Source organism: Passer montanus, unplaced genomic scaffold (assembly GCF_014805655.1).
Source record: "Passer montanus isolate IOZ18808 unplaced genomic scaffold, ASM1480565v1 scaffold43, whole genome shotgun sequence".
NCBI classification, from domain to species: domain Eukaryota; kingdom Metazoa; phylum Chordata; class Aves; order Passeriformes; family Passeridae; genus Passer; species Passer montanus.
Window position 1 is genome coordinate 2,672,903 of NW_024369151.1, and position 18,673 is coordinate 2,691,575.

Here is an 18,673-nt window from a genome sequence, read left to right on the forward strand (position 1 = left end):
TGGTTTTTTTGGTTTGTTTTGTTGTTTTGGGGTTTTTTGAGTGTTGTTTTTGGTTTTTTCTTTGCTTTGTTGTTTTGGTGGTTCTTATGTTGTTTTGGGGTTTGCGTGGGTTTTTTTTTTTTTAGTTAGTTTTTGGTTGGTTTTTTCTTGTGTTTTTTTGGGGGGGTTGTTTTATGTTGTTTTGGGGTTTGCGTGGTTTTTTGTTTTTGGGTTTTTTTTTTAGTTAGTTTTTGGTTGGTTTTTTCTTGTGTTTTTTTGGGGGGGTTATTTCACTCCAACCTGCAGCTTCACCTTTCCCTACCCATTAAATTAAGGCTCTAGTGAGCTGCAGGGGAGTGATGGCACAGAGGAATAAGAAGAAGAAGAAGGAGGAGGAGGAGGAAGAGGCAAACAGCAGACATCTCACCCCAAGACGCGCCCACAAAGCCAAAATCCAACAAGATCCCCCCGATGACCCTGGAGGGATCCCCCACCAGCTGCCATAGGCCAGAGCCCTACAGCAGGAAGGCCCCAAAGAAAGTTTTGTGCTCCTTGGTGTAATCCACCAGCTTGATGTCACTCACGTTGACCATCAGCTTGTCTCCCACCTCCAAGGAGACAACAGCGCCCAGGTAGATGGGCTGGAACCAACCATTGCCGTTCTCACTGAGGGTCTTGGTGCCCGTCAGCAGCTGGGTGGGCTCGGGGTAGCTGTCAGTGACCTTGGTGATGACCTCAGTGACAGAGTTGGCCTTGTGGCTGCTCTCCACGGGCCCGCGGAAGGTGACCTGAGCGTACACGTAGTAGTCCCCGGACACGGGAATCACCAGGGCGTTGCTGGAGTAGCTCAGGTTGTTCTTGGTGAAGGCCAGGCCTCGCTTGTCTTCCCACTGCAGGATGGGCAGGTGGCTCCCCACGGCGCTGGCCAGGTCCTGCTTCTTCACTGCAGCAGGGAGAGAGAGGGAGAGGGGCGTGGGTGAGGTTGTCACGGTGTGGAGGGAACATGGAATCTCTGCTCTGGACAGGGAGGGATTTAAACGGTTTAAGCAAAAAGCTGGGACACAAATGTTATTATTTCATGGCTTGATAACTGAGATGAATGGGCTGCAGGACTGTGGGAAATGGATTTGTGAGCAAAAAGCTGGGGCAGAAATGTTATTTCACAGCTTGATAACTGAGCTGAATGGGCTGCAGGACTGTGGGAAATGGATTTGTAGAGAGTTCTTAGGGTTTGATAGAAAGAAACCCTAAAAACTGTCTACGAGTCCATTTCCCACACAGGACAACTGTCCAGTGGTATTCTCCAGGGTGCCCACAGGGTGTGCAGGTCTGAGCTGCCAGGCTGAAAGCCAAGGGTGCTCTAGGAAGATCCTGGCAGTGTAAGCTGTACTTGGTGGGTCAGACCCCAAAGGATGAGCTGTCCATCCTCAAGGCTTAGTCTGCTGGCACTGGAAGCAATGGAGATGGCATTACCTTCCCATCTCACCCATTTCCAGAGTGAAAACCTTGTCCTCAGGTGACACCAGCACTGGGACAGTTGTACCATGCTTGTACCTAAGGGTTGGGGACAGGAAGAGGAAAATTCTAAACTATTTTTTCCTTCAGAAGGGGTGGATTGCAATTCTGTTTCTTAGAAAGACACTGCTGAGCTTGCAGAATGTCCACACTGGTCACCAGGATGTGTCAGCAAGCACTGAGACACTTGGACTTCTCTTCCTGCCTCTTCTTCAGGGGGCTGGGCTCCTCAGCCCTTCTCCTCCTGAGTGCTCTCAAGGACATCTTTTGTAGAATTTCTGTTGGTCTACCAAGGTCACTGGATTTTAGCAAAAACCCCAAAGACCCCACTGTGCTTCAAGAGCTCCAATTCCAAAGCAACACATTATATTTTAAACCATTTTTATCCCTCTCTTCCCCTTTTTTCTTTCTTTAATGCTTTTCTGGAACAAAATACTACACTTGGAGTCAGCCTCAACATTCCTCCAGACTTTTTTTCCCCTAATCTTGTGGTAAGCTGATTACAAGCAGAGTTCCAGTCCTGACCCCAGTGTCAGCCTTATCCAAGCTGAGGATGCTTCCTAGCCTGCAAGGGAAAAATTAGGGAATTGCTGCCCTTTTGCCATCACCTCTCTGATTTCTCACACACAACAGAGAGGACAATAAACCTCAGCCCTTGCATGCTTTTCTGCAGGGAAGCAAGAGTTGTCTTTGCTCTTTACTGACTGCCACATAGAATTGTTGTGCTAAAGCAGCAGCAGTGGGAAGAAAAGGATAAAACCCATGAAGATTATCTCAGGTATTAAAATGAACCTGGAAAATGAATGATGAATGCTTAGAAAAGATTGAGGGAACAGAGTTCCAGGAACTGAGACCTCTTTAATAAGCTTGTGTTCATGTTTAAAGTTGATTTTTATTCAGTATTTGGGGAAGGGCGTGTGTGCATGGGAAGGGTGGCAAATGGAATGCAGGTGAGGGAGGGCTTTGGAATTCCCTTGGCAATAACCATTAGGTCCATCCTGGGTGAAATCAGACTCAAAAAAAGGAATGTGGTCATGTCCCAGTGGCATCTGTTTCCCTCTTTCCCAACAATAAATAATCCATGAGGAGACAGGAAGCTGTTAGGAGTGCAATTCCTTTTATATTCTCTGAGTAGCACAACAAAATAATGGCCTTTTTTTTAGTGCTTCTGAAGTATCAAATCCTTCTGATCTTTTCTCAGGAGGCAAAGTGGATGGGGAAAGTATTTCAGGGAAGGGGAAGACAGACAGGGATTGTGGCAGCAAGGAAAGCTAAATTATAGAAATATTATAAAGGTTAGAGACAATGGAGCTTTGACACAGAGAGGGGAATAAAACAAGTGAAAGTGCTCCTGGTCTGCCTTCATCTGCATCCACCTCTCAGTTCAGGGACTGTCTGAATGCTGGGAAAAGCTCAGCTAGCTTTGGATCACTCTAAGCTTTGCAAGAGCTCAGAGCAATTCATCTCAGAGCAGAGGAAATCTTGTTTGAGGTGGGAAGGGTGAGGAAAGATCAGAATAGTTCCAGAAAATGTCTTGGGCTCTATTCCATCTCTGGAATTTTGGGGGGAATTTTAAGAGAAGCTGCCTGTGAAATATTCTTTTCTTGCAGAATGATGCATTTAAAATGTAAATGACACTGAATTCCACAATGAATTTTTATATTAGTTATAAAATAGATTTTATTAGTTATAGAATATGATAAGATCTCAAATGAACTACATGACTTCCTAACTTCTAGAATTAGTCAGGTTTCACAACTTTAACCTTCCTTTTAGGATGAATGTCCCTCTATTGATGCTCTCTATTTTCAAGTTAATTACTTTTTCCCATGCTTTCAGTAAGAGGAGAATAAAATGAATGTTCAAGTGCTTTTTAATACAGCACAGCTCCTTTTCTAGCAGCAGCTGTACTTTGTACTTGTCATTCATTTATTTATTTCCTAAATTCTGGAGCTCTACTTCCTGCAAATATACCTATGATGCTCATTCTTAAAGGAATTAAAATCTGTTTTAATAAGAGATTCATTACCACAGTTCTTTCTGTTTTCTCACACACTATAAACTTCTGGCATCCCTTAATTCTCCTGTCCCCAAATCCCTTTTGGTTCAGTCCCTTGCTGGAGAACCCCTGTTGCCTGACAGATTTGGGATCTGTTTTGTGCTGAAGTTGTGGGGTTTCTGCAGTTCTCAGCACCCATGAGAGAGCCTCATCCTGAACTCTGAGTCTCAGCCTGTGGTGAAGCCCTTGTGGTGCAAGGTCCTGTATCCTCTGTGTCCTCTGGTGCTCCAGTTCATGCCCTGAGCATTTAATAAAGGGAATTTGGAAGCAGAAATGAGGCTCTGGCCACATTTAGAGGTGGCTTTGGGACCACTGCAGCACAAGGAGCAGGAGCCAGGTCCTGCAGCTTTGGTCATGCCCTGTGCCACAGGCTGGTGACAAAAAGGAACAGGCACTGCCCTGGATCCTGACCCCAAATCCAACCTAGTGAGAGGGGAGGGGATGATGGCAAGGCAAGGAGAAGCCCCAAATAAACATTAATGCACAGGGGGAAGTGGGTTTGGAGGGAGCTCTGAGCTGGGTTTTGGCACATCTCAGTAGGTAAAGTCATCAGGGAGGGGAGATCTCGATTCCAGCCTGGGTGAAGAAAAATTCTCAGTGTGAGTTAAAAAGGCCAAGAGCAGCTGGAAGGTTTATCATAAAGGAACAGACACCAAACATGGAGCTGTTCTGCTACTGCCAATTAATGAGTGCATTCCCAAAGAACTCCATCTAGTTCTCATTCCTCTTACTCCTCTGTTCTCACCTTCACAATAGATGTGTTTAAAACTAGAAAAAGACAGAAAAAAGGTGTGGAAGAGATTTCCTGCAATTTAGGATTTGTAGTCTGCCACCTTCACATTGAATAAGGCACCTGAGGTGGGGGAATGTAACAAAGATCAGGGAATAATTATTCCTTTTACACTTTCTATGCACAAGTCATGGTTTCTTAGAAGAGGAAAAACAGGGTGGAGCCCCAGAAATTATTATGCACAGAGTTGAAAATAACAGGAAATATTTTCTGCCTGCAAAGTGCTGTTAAGCTGGGAAAGTTATTGCCACAGGGAGAAGCACCAGGAATGTGTTCAGGCTTAAAAAATGTCAGAGATAATCCATAGATTATTGGTTCCTTGATGACTACATAGCACAGCACAGAAAGGAGAGAGAAAATTCCCTTAAGTTTCCCTTTTTCTTGCACCTCTCTATGGCCAGCAGTGACTGGCCCTCAGTGGAATGCCAGAGAGGATGGACACAGTCCCAGGGAGGCTGCCTGGGAATGATGGCAAAGGAATTTCTGTAAATATGGGGGCTGAAGAGATTTGGAGAAAACTGCTGGGTGTTTCCCTGTGGCAGCTGGGCTTTTGTGCAACCCAGGGAAGTTCCCAACAGCAGAGCAGAGCTTTGGCTGCTCCTCTGAGTCACTGGAGCCTCTCTGCCACGGGGGATTTAAAAAACCAAAACCTTACAATAGCAGACATGATCCTCTTGCTCCTTAAAACTGGCACCTGAACAAAGCTGTGACTGTGCCCAAGGCCAGGTTGGGAGCTCCAGAAACCCCCGTGCCAGACGGAAAGGCACCAAGGATGGGCATCAGGAAGGAGCTGGTGGTTCAAGGAAAGGAAACTCTGCTGGGAAATGCATCAGCCCTGAGCTGCAGAGTGACTGAGCCCTGGGGGTGGATTTGGATCTCTCCAGGAGCAGAGTTTGAGAGAAGCATCCCAGCACTTCCTGCACTTCTCAGGTTACAAAGTGCACCCCGGGGCAGCACTGGGCTGCTGGGGAAGCCTCTGCAGTGAGCTGTACTTTGGAGAGGGATAAATGGCCTCAGGCCAGCTGGAAAACCCTCTGGCACTCACTCCATCCACACCGGGGCCAAGCAGGAACTTTTCTCTGGGAATACCTAAATTTTTCACGGGGGTGGAGCTGGTGAGGGTGGGGGATGTCTCAGGCAAGGTCCTTGGTGTGGAGGCAGCTTCATGGCTGAGGTGGTGACATGGGGACCTTGGAGATGCTGGCAGCCCCTTGGAAAGGCATGGAAGACCCTTGGAAAGGCATGGTAACTCTGGAAAGGCATGGAAACCTCTTGGAAAGGCGTGGTAACTCTTTGGAAAGGCATGGAAACCTCTTGGAAAGGCATGATAACCCTTTGAAAAGGCATGGAAGCTTCTTGGAAAGAGATGGTAACTCCCTTTCCATGGAAGGCATGGAAGCTTCTTGGAAAGGCATGATAATTCTTTGGAAAAGCATAGAAGACCCTTGGAAAGGCATGATAACTCTGAAGAGGCATGGAAACCTCTTGGAAAGTCATGATAAGTCTTTAGAAAGGCCTGGAAGCTCTTTGGAAAGGCCTGGCAGCCCACCCTGTGACAGGACTTTGTGATGGCACCTTCCTACCACAACAAAAAAGCTTGGAGGGCTCAGCTTGGCATTACCCTTAAGGCATGGAAACCTCTTGGAAAGGCATAAGTCTTTAGAAAGGCCTGGAAGCCCACCCTGTGACAGGACTTTGTGATGGCACCTTCCTACCACAACAAAAAAGCTTGGAGGGTTCAGCTTGGCATTACCCTTTCCCTGCTTGCTCTGAAATATGTCAGAGGTTATCTCAGTGAAAACAGGGTGGAGAATTTATGGGAATAAATAAAACTAGCCTGATTTGACCTGATTTTGCTCCAAAACTTGTAATTCTTGCCAATTCACTGATCCGCGAGGGCTCACGTGAGCTCCTTCCCTGCCTTTTCTGGAGGATTCAGCAGATCACTGAGACATTAGGTGACTGTTTCAGTTCAGTTACAAAAGCTGGTCATTAAATGAAAGAAACATCTCAGAAAAGTGACATTTCTGTCAGCTGTCCCTCCTTTCCTGCAGACACACAGCACTCAGCCTGGCCTGCTCAACAAGGCAAAGCTGATTATTCTGCTCCCCATGTTTCCTGCAACACCTGCTCCTACCAGATCCACACAGACCAAGGTTACTGAACGACAACATTGGCTGTAAAAAGGCTTTAGTTGTGAACAAGAATTACCTGTCAGGTGAGCTCGTGGCTTCTCTGCACTGGAAAGTGTGTCTGTAACTGAGAGAAAAGGGAAAAAAACAGTGTGAGGATGTTTGCTGCTGTTCAATAATAAAATTACAGAATATCCTGAGCTGGAAGGGACCCCAAGGATCATCAATCCTGCCCCTGTCCCTGCCCAGACCCCCCAGCAACCCCACCCTGGGCATCCCTGGCAGCGCTGGCCAAAGGCTCCTGGAGCTCTGGCAGCCTCGGGGCCGTGCCCATTCCCTGGGGAGCCTGGGCACTGCCAGCAAAATATGAGTGGTGACTGATGCCCATGAGGAAATGTGCAGGCTCTTTCTGCAGAGGGCTGAGTCGGGGCTGATTTGCTGTGATCTCTTACTGACAGCCCTGAGATGACAAATGCAGACAGGAGAGTTTGTCAGCAGGGCACCAGCAGGGCACATTGTGGCTGCGTCCTGAACTGCTGGAGGCAAACAGAGGGAAAGGGTGAGGAGCACAGGCTCCTAAATCCCTGCTTGTTCAGGGATTCCCAGTGACCCTGCAGAGCTGTGGGGAAGCCTGTGCCTGCCCAGCTTTGCCAGCCCAGGGTTAGAAATGCTCCCATTTCACTCTGCCCACTGTTATCTCCCTGCATCCTCTCCCCCAGTGTGCCCTGGCTGGCTTGTCTGGGCAGGGATTGGGGTGCTGAGGGCAGAGGTGTGCTGGGATTGCAACATCAGAGGGAAAGGGGAAAGGGAGGCAAACTCACCAGCAGGGCACATTGTGGCTGTGTCCTGAACTGCTGGAGGCAAACAGAGGGAAAGGGTGAGGAGCACAGGCTCCTAAATCCCTGCTTGTTCAGGGAGACCCACTGACCCTGCTGTGGGGAAGCCTGTGCCTGCCCAGCTTTGCCAGCCCAGGGTTAGAAATGCTCCCATTTCACTCTGCCCACTGTTATCTCCCTGCATCCTCTCCCCCAGTGTGCCCTGGCTGGCTTGTCTGGGCAGGGATTGGGGAGCTGAGGGCAGAGGTGTGCTGGGATTGCAACATCAGAGGGAAAGGGGAAAGGGAGGCAAACTCACCAGCAGCCACTGCTCGTTGCTTCAGAAAGTGAGAGCCCCCCTCCTCTGTGACCTGCAGGGGACAGGGACAGCAGTCAGCTCCGAGGGTTTTGTGTGAATTATCCCAGACATGGAACAGCTGCAGTAACATCAGTGAATTCAGATGGAGCATTTTGGCTAAGAGGTGAGCCCTGACAAGTCTTTGTTCACTGCAGGACATTTCTGCTGTTGGTTTAGAACAGCCTTCATCTCTGAAGGGTTCCAGGACCTGGGGGAGGTTTGTTGGATTCTGAGCTGCACAAGCCTTGGCATGGCTGGGAGAGCAGCAGAGTGGCCAGTGTGACCCAGCCATGGGTGGTGAGTGCCCAGCCCTGCTGGAGCAACTCTGCTGCTTGCAGCCTCTCCTGCCCTCAGCCCAGGCACAGCAAGCAGAGCAAAGTGAGAGAATCCCCTCAAGGCAGCCAGGCCTGAGCCTCCACAGGAGCAAAGGTTCCAACAACACTGAGATGGATCAGCCCCACCTGCCTTTTGTCCTGCAGCCAGACTAAGCCTGTTCCTTAGGTCTGGCTGGAATTTTGGGTGACCTCCTGTGAGGCAGGAGCCGAGCAGACCCGAGGGGGCAGCTGCAGGGTGAGGTCTGCTGCTGGGAGCCCGCACTGGGGAAAGCTCATCCATCCCCTGCTCTGCAATTCTCTCCTGCAGCCGGACACTCCCTTTGCCCTCGGCAGGACGTGGCCCTGCCCTGTGCCGCCCAGCTCAGCAGTCCCTCGGCGCTGTGCCTGTCACACACTCGGTGTCCTGAGTCACCTGCTGTGCCCCCCGAGCCCCCCGGGCACGGCACGGCCGGGGCTGCGCGCCCAGCGCTGGGGCAGCTCCGCGGGGAGCAGGGGGGATGCTGCGGGATGCTGGGGGTGCTGGGGTGTTGGGGGATGCTGGGGGATGATGTGGGGTGCTGGGAGATGCGGTTCCAACAACACTGAGATGGATCAGCCCCACCTGCCTTTTGTCCTGGTGGAGGGGGATGCAGGGGAATGATGGGGATGCTGGGGGATGGTGGGAGAGGTTGCGGGATGCTTTGGGATGCTGCCTCACATCTGGCCTTGCAGGGCTGTGAGGAGCAGCCCTTGGAACAGCCTGGGTTGTGCTGACCCTTGGGACTGACCCATAGGATTGACCCTCAGGACTATGCTGGTTGGATGCTGGGAGTGCTGGGGGATTCTGGGGATGGTGGGGATGGAGGGGGATGGAGGGGGATGGAGGGGCGTGCAGGGAAATGATGGGGATGCTGTGGGATGGTGGGGGAGGTTGCGGGATGCTTTGGGATGCTGGGGATGCTGCCTCACATCTGGCCTCGAGGGCTGTGAGGAGCAGCCCTTGGAACAGCCTGGGTTGTGCTGACCCTTGGGACTGACCCATAGGATTGACCCTCAGGACTAAACTTCAGGATTGACCCTCAGGGCTGACTCTCAGAGCTGTCAGGAACCCCCATCCCAGAACATCTTTCAGGAACACACAGGGCTGGCACAGTGTGTTTTATGGGCAGACACCAAAAATACACTGAATAAACTGAATAAACCACCCCTGGTCAGCTGGTACCAAAGTATTGGAGGCACTTTGCCCGATAAAAACTGAAACAATATTAATATCTAGATGCTGAAGCTGGTTCCTGCTGGCTGTGTCTCACACAGCTTCAAACACTGCAGGAGAAGGAGAAAATAGAGAATTCATATTGGCTGGGGAAGGGGAATGTTTGTGGAAGGACAGCAGCCTGCCTGGGGTTGGGGGCTGCTGGCTGCTCCAGGAAAGCCTAAGATAGTTTAATGTTTTACTGGAAGTAAACATCCGTGTGCTCCTGCAGCAAACAGTCATTTCTGAAATAGCTGCTCCAGCGTGGTGGGAAAAATGGAGAAGGAAACAGTAGGGAAAATTCTCCTTTGGTTTTTTTTTTGTATTCCCTTGCCCACCTGTACACAAATGTGTGGCCTAACCCCAGCCCCAGCAGCCTCCAGGCAGAGACTGCTGTGAACTTCCAGTGTGGGGCTGAGGGAAAATTGGTGCAGTGCTGTCCAGATTTCTGAGCCTTTCATTATGTGTGAGGAGTTTCAAAGTCCTGCTTTCTATGGTGACTAACCATGAGAGCCCTGCTGATGTGACTCAGTCACAGCCTGTGACTTTGTCCCTGCCCTGGTGGGAAGCACAAGGTCAGAATTAAGGATTTTTCCCTCATTCTCCCCTGGCTTTGAGCCAGGTGTATTCACCTAAGGGTATATTTACACATTCCTTGTGTGGCATTTCCTACCTATTGCCCAAGTGAGTAATTCTCATTAGTGATCCCACTCTCTAAGGATTCTGCAGCCAGGGAAAAAATCAATCCCAAACCTATACTTAATAATGTAACTTCTGTGGAACTGTTTACATACTTGAAGCTTAACTTCTGCTGAAGTTCCTTGTATAAACTTGGATGTTGCAATCCAAACAGAGGTGGTAGGAAAATGGGAAAGAGAGCAAGAAGAATTCTGCTTCTTTACAAAAGATAACAAAAAGGTTTTGTTTAAACCTAAATTTACTTGTTTCCTAAGAAATCCAGCTGGAAACTCCAGGTGCAGGAGCTGCATTGAGGGACAGAGCAGATAGAGCAGGGGGATAGAACAAGGTGTGAAATTATTCTGTTGCTTGGCAAAGGTATGGCTGTTCTGTTTTTTCCTAATTGTGCTATCTCATAAAGGTGTAAATATAAATACAAATCTACAGGAGATGTTTTAGCAGCAAACAGTGCTGCATAATGACCAGGTGTCAGAAATACTTGTCCTGAATAGGCACAGCTGTTGTGCATTGGTGGGGAGGGAGAGCTGAGCAGCAGGAGACAATGGAGAGAACATTCACACAATCAGTGCTTTCCTCTCTTTTCCCTTTCTTGCTCAGCTGTGGTTCTGAAAAGTTCACAGCTTCAATTTTCCCTTTGGTTACTGTGGAGAGCCCAACCACTGAGTGATGTTGAAAACCCCTCCTTGAGCTGACTCACAGATATTTGGACAGGCAGCTCTAATGGCCCTGGGGATTGCTGGGTGCAGAACAGTTCTGGTGCCACAAAGGTCCAAAGAGCCCCAGTGCATTTGTATCCAGGTATTGCTAAACCCAGAAGGAAGGGCTGATATCCAATGGCATGGCAAGAGAGGGCTGATGAGCAGAATGAATACCCCCAGCTCCTCCATCCACTCCATCTCCAGCCCTGTTTCACAGGGAAAAGAAGGGCTGATCTCCAATGGCATGGCAAGAGAGCTGGCTCTGCAGGCAGAGGGGCTGATGAGCAGAATGAATACCCCCAGCTCCTCCATCCACTCCATCTCCAGCCCTGTTTCACAGGGAGGGTCTCTGCAGGTGATGTGCAGTACATAAAAATTTTTTTTTTCTAACTCCAGAGATGCTGCATGGCCTGGACTGTGAATTTTTGGCAGGAACTGGTCTGTGCCAGTAAAAACTGCCTTCAATCAGAACATTTTGCTGCCCAGTGGAAGGATGTACCCAAGGCACGTGCCCACAAGGAACATCTGCATCCAGCAGCAGTGGCCAGGCAGGGATTTAACTGGTGCTGGCTTTGGAAGGGGAATCCCAGCACCTGGGCCCATCCAGGTGTGCTTGCTCCTCCCCAGGCATTTCTCCTTCCCCAAAGATCAGGAAGCCTTTTGAGGTTCTCCTCCCTTTGTGGGCAGGCCATGAGGGCAGATCTCTCCTGGGGTTTGTTGCCAGCTTTCCAGCAGGATCCAGGTGGAGCCTCTGGGATTTTCCAGTTCCTCCTGCTCTGCAGCAGGTCCCTTCTCCACTGCCAGCTGACATGGCACAGACCTGGCACACAGCTGCATGTCCAACCCTTGGCACAGGGTTTGGAATTCCTATTTATGCTGCTTGGGGCCCTGACGTGCCAAGGATGCCATGAAAAATAAACCCAAATACCAACTTCTGCAGGCCACAGGACTTGATGTTCTGCTGAATGGGATGCTGAGGCAGCCAGAGCTGCTCTCCTGTGCCATTCCATCGATAGTTTTGGGAACTCAGGCTGAAATGTGGTTTCCCTTTGAGGAAGGATTGCCCTTCCTCCATCAGGGCATCACCACTGTGGCCTTAATATAGATTTCCTGCTAGTAACACAAGCCACGTGTTCTGGCTTGAAAAACCCTTTTTCCTCTTCTCCCTCTGGACTGAAGCACAAAAGAAAGTGGTTTCTCTGTCCTCAAGGAGCATGGAGGGAGCCTGGAAGGTGTCCAAGGAAAACCATCACCAAACTGGAACTATTCATCCAAGATGCATCGCACCGTGACACACAGAGAACACTGGTAGCCCACACATGTCACGGTAATGACATAACTTGCCCTGCTTTTTCCTGAAAGGGACATTTCCAGTGAAAGAGATGAGTTTGCATCCCTCCAGAGGCACCAGGTGACACCACGTGCACCCAGGTGAGGCAGGGATGACCAACGCGCCTCGCCCTGTGGGCAGTGTGCCCAGGGACACTCCCCTGTTGCACAAACCTGCCCAGGCTTCCCTTCTCCTCCTTGCTCCAGGAAGGACTCAGGAATTTACTCCATCTGCTCCTCGCCTGCCGAGTCCCTCCCTCCCCCCAGGACTGTCCCTGGAGCACTCGAAGGTGACAATTCACTCGAATGTGTGGGCAGAGCTCTGTGGAGCAACCAGAGGGCTCCTCCCGTGGGCTGCAAGGGTCAGGAGGCCAATACTCATCTGGGGCAAGCTCGGGGCTGCCCACTCATCCCCAGGGCACCCACACCCCTAAACCAGTGCCCCAGTGAGCTCTGCCACACCTGGCTGGTCCCAAAAGTCCTGATCCGAGCTGTGAGTGGGGCACATGAGGACAGAGCCACTCAGCAAACTTTGAACGCAGAAAGAAATACAAAAAGACATTTTCCTGAGAACTTTTATGCCTAGAAATATTCCCAGGGACTGAACCTCTCTGAACCTGCAGGCTCCTGGGGGATATGGCTCCTTGGGGCATTCAGAGGCAGCCACACAGGCAGAGACATCCACCCCTCTGTGCTGTCCTGCTGGACCACACCGATGGGCACAGGGAGCAGCAGAGTGAATAAAGAGAGTGAATAATGAGCACAGAGAGCATCAGAGTGAATGGTGAGCACAGAGAGCAGAAAAATGAATGAAAATCAGGCAGGGCCCAGCTGAGGTGCAGCTCCTCCCGCAGCACACTGGGCACCCTGCCAGCCCTGATGACTTTCTTCTTCCTCCCTGGGACTCGCAGAGGTTGTAACTCCTCTGAGTGCAGAGGTTGTAACTCCTCTGATCACCTCGTACCATCAGTGTGGAAACATTACGTGTTGCTAATTAGGAGCAGGTGCATGGGAATGCACACCAGCCTTGAAATTCCAACCATTTACGTTGTGCTTTTCCTCTTAAGAAACCAAACCCACTCATAAAAAAACTTTTCTCTGCTAACTCTGCCAATAGGGTCCAGGAACACACTGGATTGATTAAACAAGTTAACATTTGATCATTCTTCTGCTCCAAGATTGTTTCAAGACTGGACTGTTCTGCTCTCGTGGGACACAAACAAACCCAGAGCAGCAGCAGAAGTGCCCAAAGCACCTTGTGAATTTTACCATCCCAACTTTGAGTGGCCCCCAGCTTTTCAAGCTCCTCCACGTTCAGCCTCTGCTCTGCTGTAATTCCACATTTCCACAACTGAAGGACCCCAAATGCTCTCAGATCGTGCCCAGCCACTGAAGAAAGCTGTGCTCTGGCAGCTAGGGCAGCCTGGGTTTCTCCAGCTGGAACCGAGGGCAGTGACAAGGTCAGAGCAGCATCACAGCTCACACACTCAAGGAATTGCCAGATTTAACAGCCCGAGGGGCCGCACCAGGTTAGAAGCAGGTGAGGCGGAGGATGCTGCACGCTGAGCTCGGCATCACTGGGGCAGAGCAGCCTCGGGGTCACAGCGGGGCCAGCGGAGGCGCGGCCGCGGCTCTGCCCTCCCTGAACATCCCCGGGCTAAACGCGAGCCAGGTGACAAACCTGCCTTCAACACCAACCCCCCTGTCTGGCTCCCTGCTGATTAACTGGGGAATTTCGGACCTGAAGCTAAAATTCAAAGCTCAATTCCTGCTGGGCTCAGAGCCTCCCGTGGGAGCTGGCACTGGCAGGAGGGATGGAGCAGCAGAGCAGAATTTGTATGGCTGGCAGCAAAATCTGGCAAAGGAGAAGAGCTGAGAAGAGCCTTGGACTGAGAGAAAGTTTTAATGGAGAGTTAAAAACAGGATGCAGAGTTTAGGGTCAGACTCCCTAAACTGTCTCAAATCAGATCTCTGCAGAAGTTCGCATTAATAATAATTAATTATTCACCAGAGCCGTAGCTGTCAGCCCAGTGATGGGTGACTGACCCACTGACATCAGCAGATCTTCCTGAAATCAGACACTGCAAGGGGAAGCTGCAGATTTAACCCAAAAGAAGGGAGGAAAATGACCCATAGCATCAAAAATCTGGCAGAAATCAATGATTTTTAAAGCATTCCCTGTGGCACAGCAATAAAAGTTTTAAAGCCATGTACTCCTGATACCAGACACTGGGAGGGGAAGATGCAAATTTAATCCAAAAGAAGGGAGGAAAATGAGCCATAGCATCAAAAATCTGGCAGAAATCAGTGCACAGACAGTGATTTCCACCAATCAGTGATTTTTAAAGCATTCCCTGTGGGACAGCAATAAAAGTTTTAATGTACTCCTGAAATCAGATACTGCGAGGAGAAGCCACAGATTTCACCCAAAAGCAAGGACAAAAATGAGCCATAGTGTCAAAAATCTGGCAGAAATCACTGAATTTTTTAAGCATTCCCTGCGGCACAACAATAAAAGTTTTAAAGTCATGCACTCCTGAAATTAGACACTGAAAGAGGAATCCACAGATTTCACCCAAAAAGAAGGGAGGAAAATGAGCCATAGTGCCAAAAATCTGGCAGAAATCAGTGATTTCTTTTCTTTTTTTTTAGCATTCCCTGAAGCACAGCAATGAAAGTTTCAAAGCCATCTACTCTGCTCGTGACCTCAGCCAAAGCACGGAACCGTTAGTCGGAAAAAAAAAAACAACAAAAAAACAAAAACGCGCAACAATCAGATTTATCCTTGCGCTGAGGAAGAATTTAAGCATTCCCTGCGGCACAACAATAAAAGTTTTAAAGTCATGCACTCCTGAAATTAGACACTGAAAGAGGAATCCACAGATTTCACCCAAAAAGAAGGGAGGAAAATGAGCCATAGTGCCAAAAATCTGGCAGAAATCAGTGATTTTTTTTCTTTTTTTTTAGCATTCCCTGAAGCACAGCAATGAAAGTTTCAAAGCCATCTACTCTGCTCGTGACCTCAGCCAAAGCACGGAACCGTTAGTCGGAAAAAAAAAAACCCAAAAAAAATACCGCGCAATAATCAGATTTATCCTTGCGCTGAGGAAGAAGGAATGCACCAGCCAGTCTCACGCGTGCCCTGGAACGCGAGAAATTCGCGCGGAGCGTGGAAAGCGCTCCGCGGGGAGGCGCGGGCGGCGCCCAGGTGCGCCCCTGCCTTACCTGGCCGCAGGAGCTGTTGGCCCGCAGGTTCCCCAGCAGCAGGTAGGCGGTGGGCAGCATCAGCAGCAGCACGGCCAGCAGGCAGAGCAGCAGCGCGCAGCGGATCCTCCGCAGGTCCTGGCGGAGCAGCATCCCGGCTCCGTGCCCGCTGCCCGCAGCCTCCGCGCCCATCTCCACCGCGCTCTCCATGGCAGCAGCGCCGGGCTCGTCCTGCGAGGGAGCCGGGCACCGCCAGACCTCCTGTGGCTCCTGCCCTGCATGGAGACCCCCATTAAATAAGAGCTGTGCCGAGTGTGGGAAGGCACCGGCGCACACGCGGTGCCTCCCTCCCTCCCGAGGAATGCACCGCCTACAGTAGAAACCCGGCAGGAGCCGCGCTCCCCGCGCTGCCGGGCTGCTCCTGCCTCCCAGCGCTCCTCTCCCCCCGCTCCCTGCTGGAGGAAGCCAGGAAAGTCCCGGTGGGTGGAACCAGGATCAGCCCCGCCGCTGCTGGCGCTGCTGGTGCTGCTGGGCTGGAGCGCCGCAAGATTTTCCGCCTGGCAAGGGGAAGGTGAAACCGATGGGAGTGAAAGTGAGAAGCAGGGGCAGAGCGAGAGGCAGAGCGAAAGGCAGCCTGGCAGTTTCTTCTTTCCCAGAGAAAGGGGAAGAGGCTTTTGGGGAAGGTGAGATGGCAGGAAGCAAGTGACCCCAAAGAAGAGTCCGCTTCTCTGAAGTGTTGCTTCATCCCCACATTTTAGCAGAATTCACAAGAGGCTTCCCGTTGCTCAATGTGCACCTTTTGCACCAAACCGTTGGGGCTTAGGCCCAAAATCGGATGTTTGTCTGCTCTGGGGCTCACCTTCTCCCAAATCATCTTAATTGAAAATCTTAACAGATTGTTGTGCTGTCACAGGGGTCTGTTATTGCTGCTTGGACAAATGTCCTGGGTTGACTGTATGATGCTTTTATCATAAACCAAGACAAGTGTGATTTTACTGTACTTGGGGCAAAAATGATGTCAGTGTTACTTGGCTGCAGCTGCTATCCCTGACAGAGAGGGGCTGCAGCCTGTGGGCATCCTCTGGAGCTGATCTGAGAATATTCTTAACTCAGTTGAAGAAAGAACAGAGATATTTTTTTCTCAGGCTGAGCCTGGTAATTTGAAAAGATTTAAAACAATTATTATTTCTCTTTCTGTAACCATTGTTTATAGTTATGGTTCTCCACAGTGTGCTAATCATAATGATTAATAATGTGAGATGCTTCTACTTGGAGACCAATCAGGTCCCAGCTTAGCGAGTGAGACTGTAAAACTCATAACTTCTTGCTGATAAAGAATTATTCTATTTTACCTTCTGATCCACCTAGAGTCTTTCTTTCCGTCCCTGACTCAGCAGCATCACTGATCAGCAGCACAGCTGGGAGGAACAAGCTCTGCTGGCAGCTGATGTCCATCTGGAAGGGGTTCCTGTATCACAGGACCTTCCTTCCTTGCTCCCTGCCACTCTGCAGCAGCCCACGCTTCCCAGGGAAATCATCTCATTTAGGAAGTGCTTGGCATGCAGATATTGCCATTTAGACTTGCCCAGACTGTTGAGGTTGGATTTTTTTTTGTCCCCAGGAAAGTTCTCATTAAAACAGAAACTTTCTTTGAGGTGTATGTGCACACACAGTGATGACCAGGAACTTCTCCTTTTTCCCTGGGTAGAGAAACAGGCTGGAAACTTCAATACTTTTTTTTAGTGAGAGAGATTTGGTTCCACTCACCTCCCCATGAAAAGCTTTTCAGATTTGGGCTTTTAAAAAATAAGATCAAAGAAAGAAAACTATTTTCTCATGACCCAGGCTGTCTGTAACATCCCTTTCCCTGATAAAAATTCAGCCAGCTCTTATCACTTCAATAACACAGAAAAATACCTTCCTATTGCAATAGTTGGATGCAGCTCTTGATGTTCTGCAGAGCTCCAAGTCATGCTCTGAGCAGAACATGTGGTTTGGTCAGAGGGGCTGAGGCTGCCAGCAGCAAGAACAGGATCCTTGCCAGTGGAGCAGAGAGGGAAGAGACCAGGGAAAGAGAAAGTATGAAAGAGTAAGCAAGAAATAGTGAAAAGCAGGAGGTTTAGGGAGATAAGAGAATTCTGGAAAGGTTTGGGTTGGAAAGGATCTTAAATGTCCCCTAGTTCCACACCCTGCCATGGACAGGGACACCTTCCACTGTCCCAGGCTGCTCCAGCCTGGCCTTGGGCACTGCCAGGGATCCAGGGGCAGCCACAGCTGCTCTGGGCACCCTGTGCCAGGGCCTGCCCACCTCACAGGGAACAATTCCTTCCCAATGTCCAATCTAAACCTTCTCTCTCTGAGTCTGAAGCCATTCCCTCTTGTTCTGGCACTCCATGCCCTCGGACAGTCTCTCTCCATCTTTCCTGTGGCCTCTTCAGGCCCTGCAAGGCCACACTGAGGTCCCCCCAAAGCTTCTCCTCTCCAGGTGAACAATCCCAGCTGTGCCAGCCTCTCCTCCCAGCAGAGCTGCTCCATCCCCTGATCCCCTGGTGCCTCCTCTGGATCTCTGCAGCAGCTCCAGCTCCTCCCTGTGCTGGGCCAGGGCTGGGGCAGCTCTGCAGGTGGGGTCTCACCTGAGCCCAGGGCACAGGGGCACAATCCCCCCTGCCCTGCTGCCCACGCTGGGCTCAGCCCAGGGCTCAGGGGGCTTTCTGGGCTGGCTCCTGCCCAGCTCCTCACCCAGCACAGCTTTGTAAAGCACCAAAGGCTGCGTGCTCCCCTCCCAGCCAAACCACACCGCTGCTGTCAGACCTTAGACAAGTGACTGGCTCTGTTTCCTTCCTTAATTCACTGTTGGTTTTCATTTAGACTGTAAAACCTTGGGGACAAAGACTGCTCTCTGCTTTTACAGAGCCCAGATCTCATTTCAGAGTAGGTGGGGCTCCATTTATCCTCAAAGGAAACTTGTATTTGTGAAGTGCTGGGTAGACAAGTGAATATTTTACTTTTTTTTTTCCTTCTAAGGTCCCAGTTACATATTCTACGGAAAAATACTAAAAAACCCAATACTAATATTTTGACCACGAGTGTCAAAGTTAATTTTTTCTTCACTGTGAGTGCTACAAAAAGCTGAAAATATATTCAAGGCATGAGCCTTGCCAGCAGACGGACACAGATATATCCAGGGAACACCAGGAATTTATTTTTATTTTATTTGCCAAGGATTTCCAGGGGAGCCAGCTCTGAGTTACAACAGCTTGTAAGAACTTTTATTTGCCTCAGCCTTCTTGCAGCAGTGCCCAGCAGATCTTTGGCTGGAAGAGGATGAGCAGCTGGAACCTCTTCAGATGAGCTGGGAACAGGCCAGGCTGTGCCCCTGGCACTGAGGCTGAGCGTAGAATTTGCTCTTAAAGATCCCAAAAGAGGGAGGAGAAATTTCTTTTTTCCTGGCAGAGAGGAGCCTGGTACTTGCCAGGAGGGGACTCAGCAAAAGAAAGAAAACACAGAAAAAGAACATGCCCAGGCATGG

At 50.0% G+C, this 18,673-nt stretch overlaps 1 protein-coding gene across 1 annotated transcript; it reads right to left on the reverse strand.

The window, feature by feature from the left end:
• Positions 1–189: 189 nt before the first annotated feature.
• On the reverse strand, positions 190–15,570 carry TNFSF15 (TNF superfamily member 15). The gene is made up of 5 exons (XM_039720156.1): positions 15,519–15,570; positions 15,166–15,419; positions 7,610–7,661; positions 6,555–6,602; positions 190–922 (listed from the first exon to the last, which is right to left on the reverse strand). Exons 2-5 carry the CDS (start codon positions 15,352–15,354, stop codon positions 495–497), a joined length of 717 nt encoding a protein of 238 aa, XP_039576090.1. The 5' UTR covers positions 15,355–15,419; positions 15,519–15,570; the 3' UTR covers positions 190–494.
• Between the last annotated feature and the right edge of the window lie 3,103 nt (positions 15,571–18,673).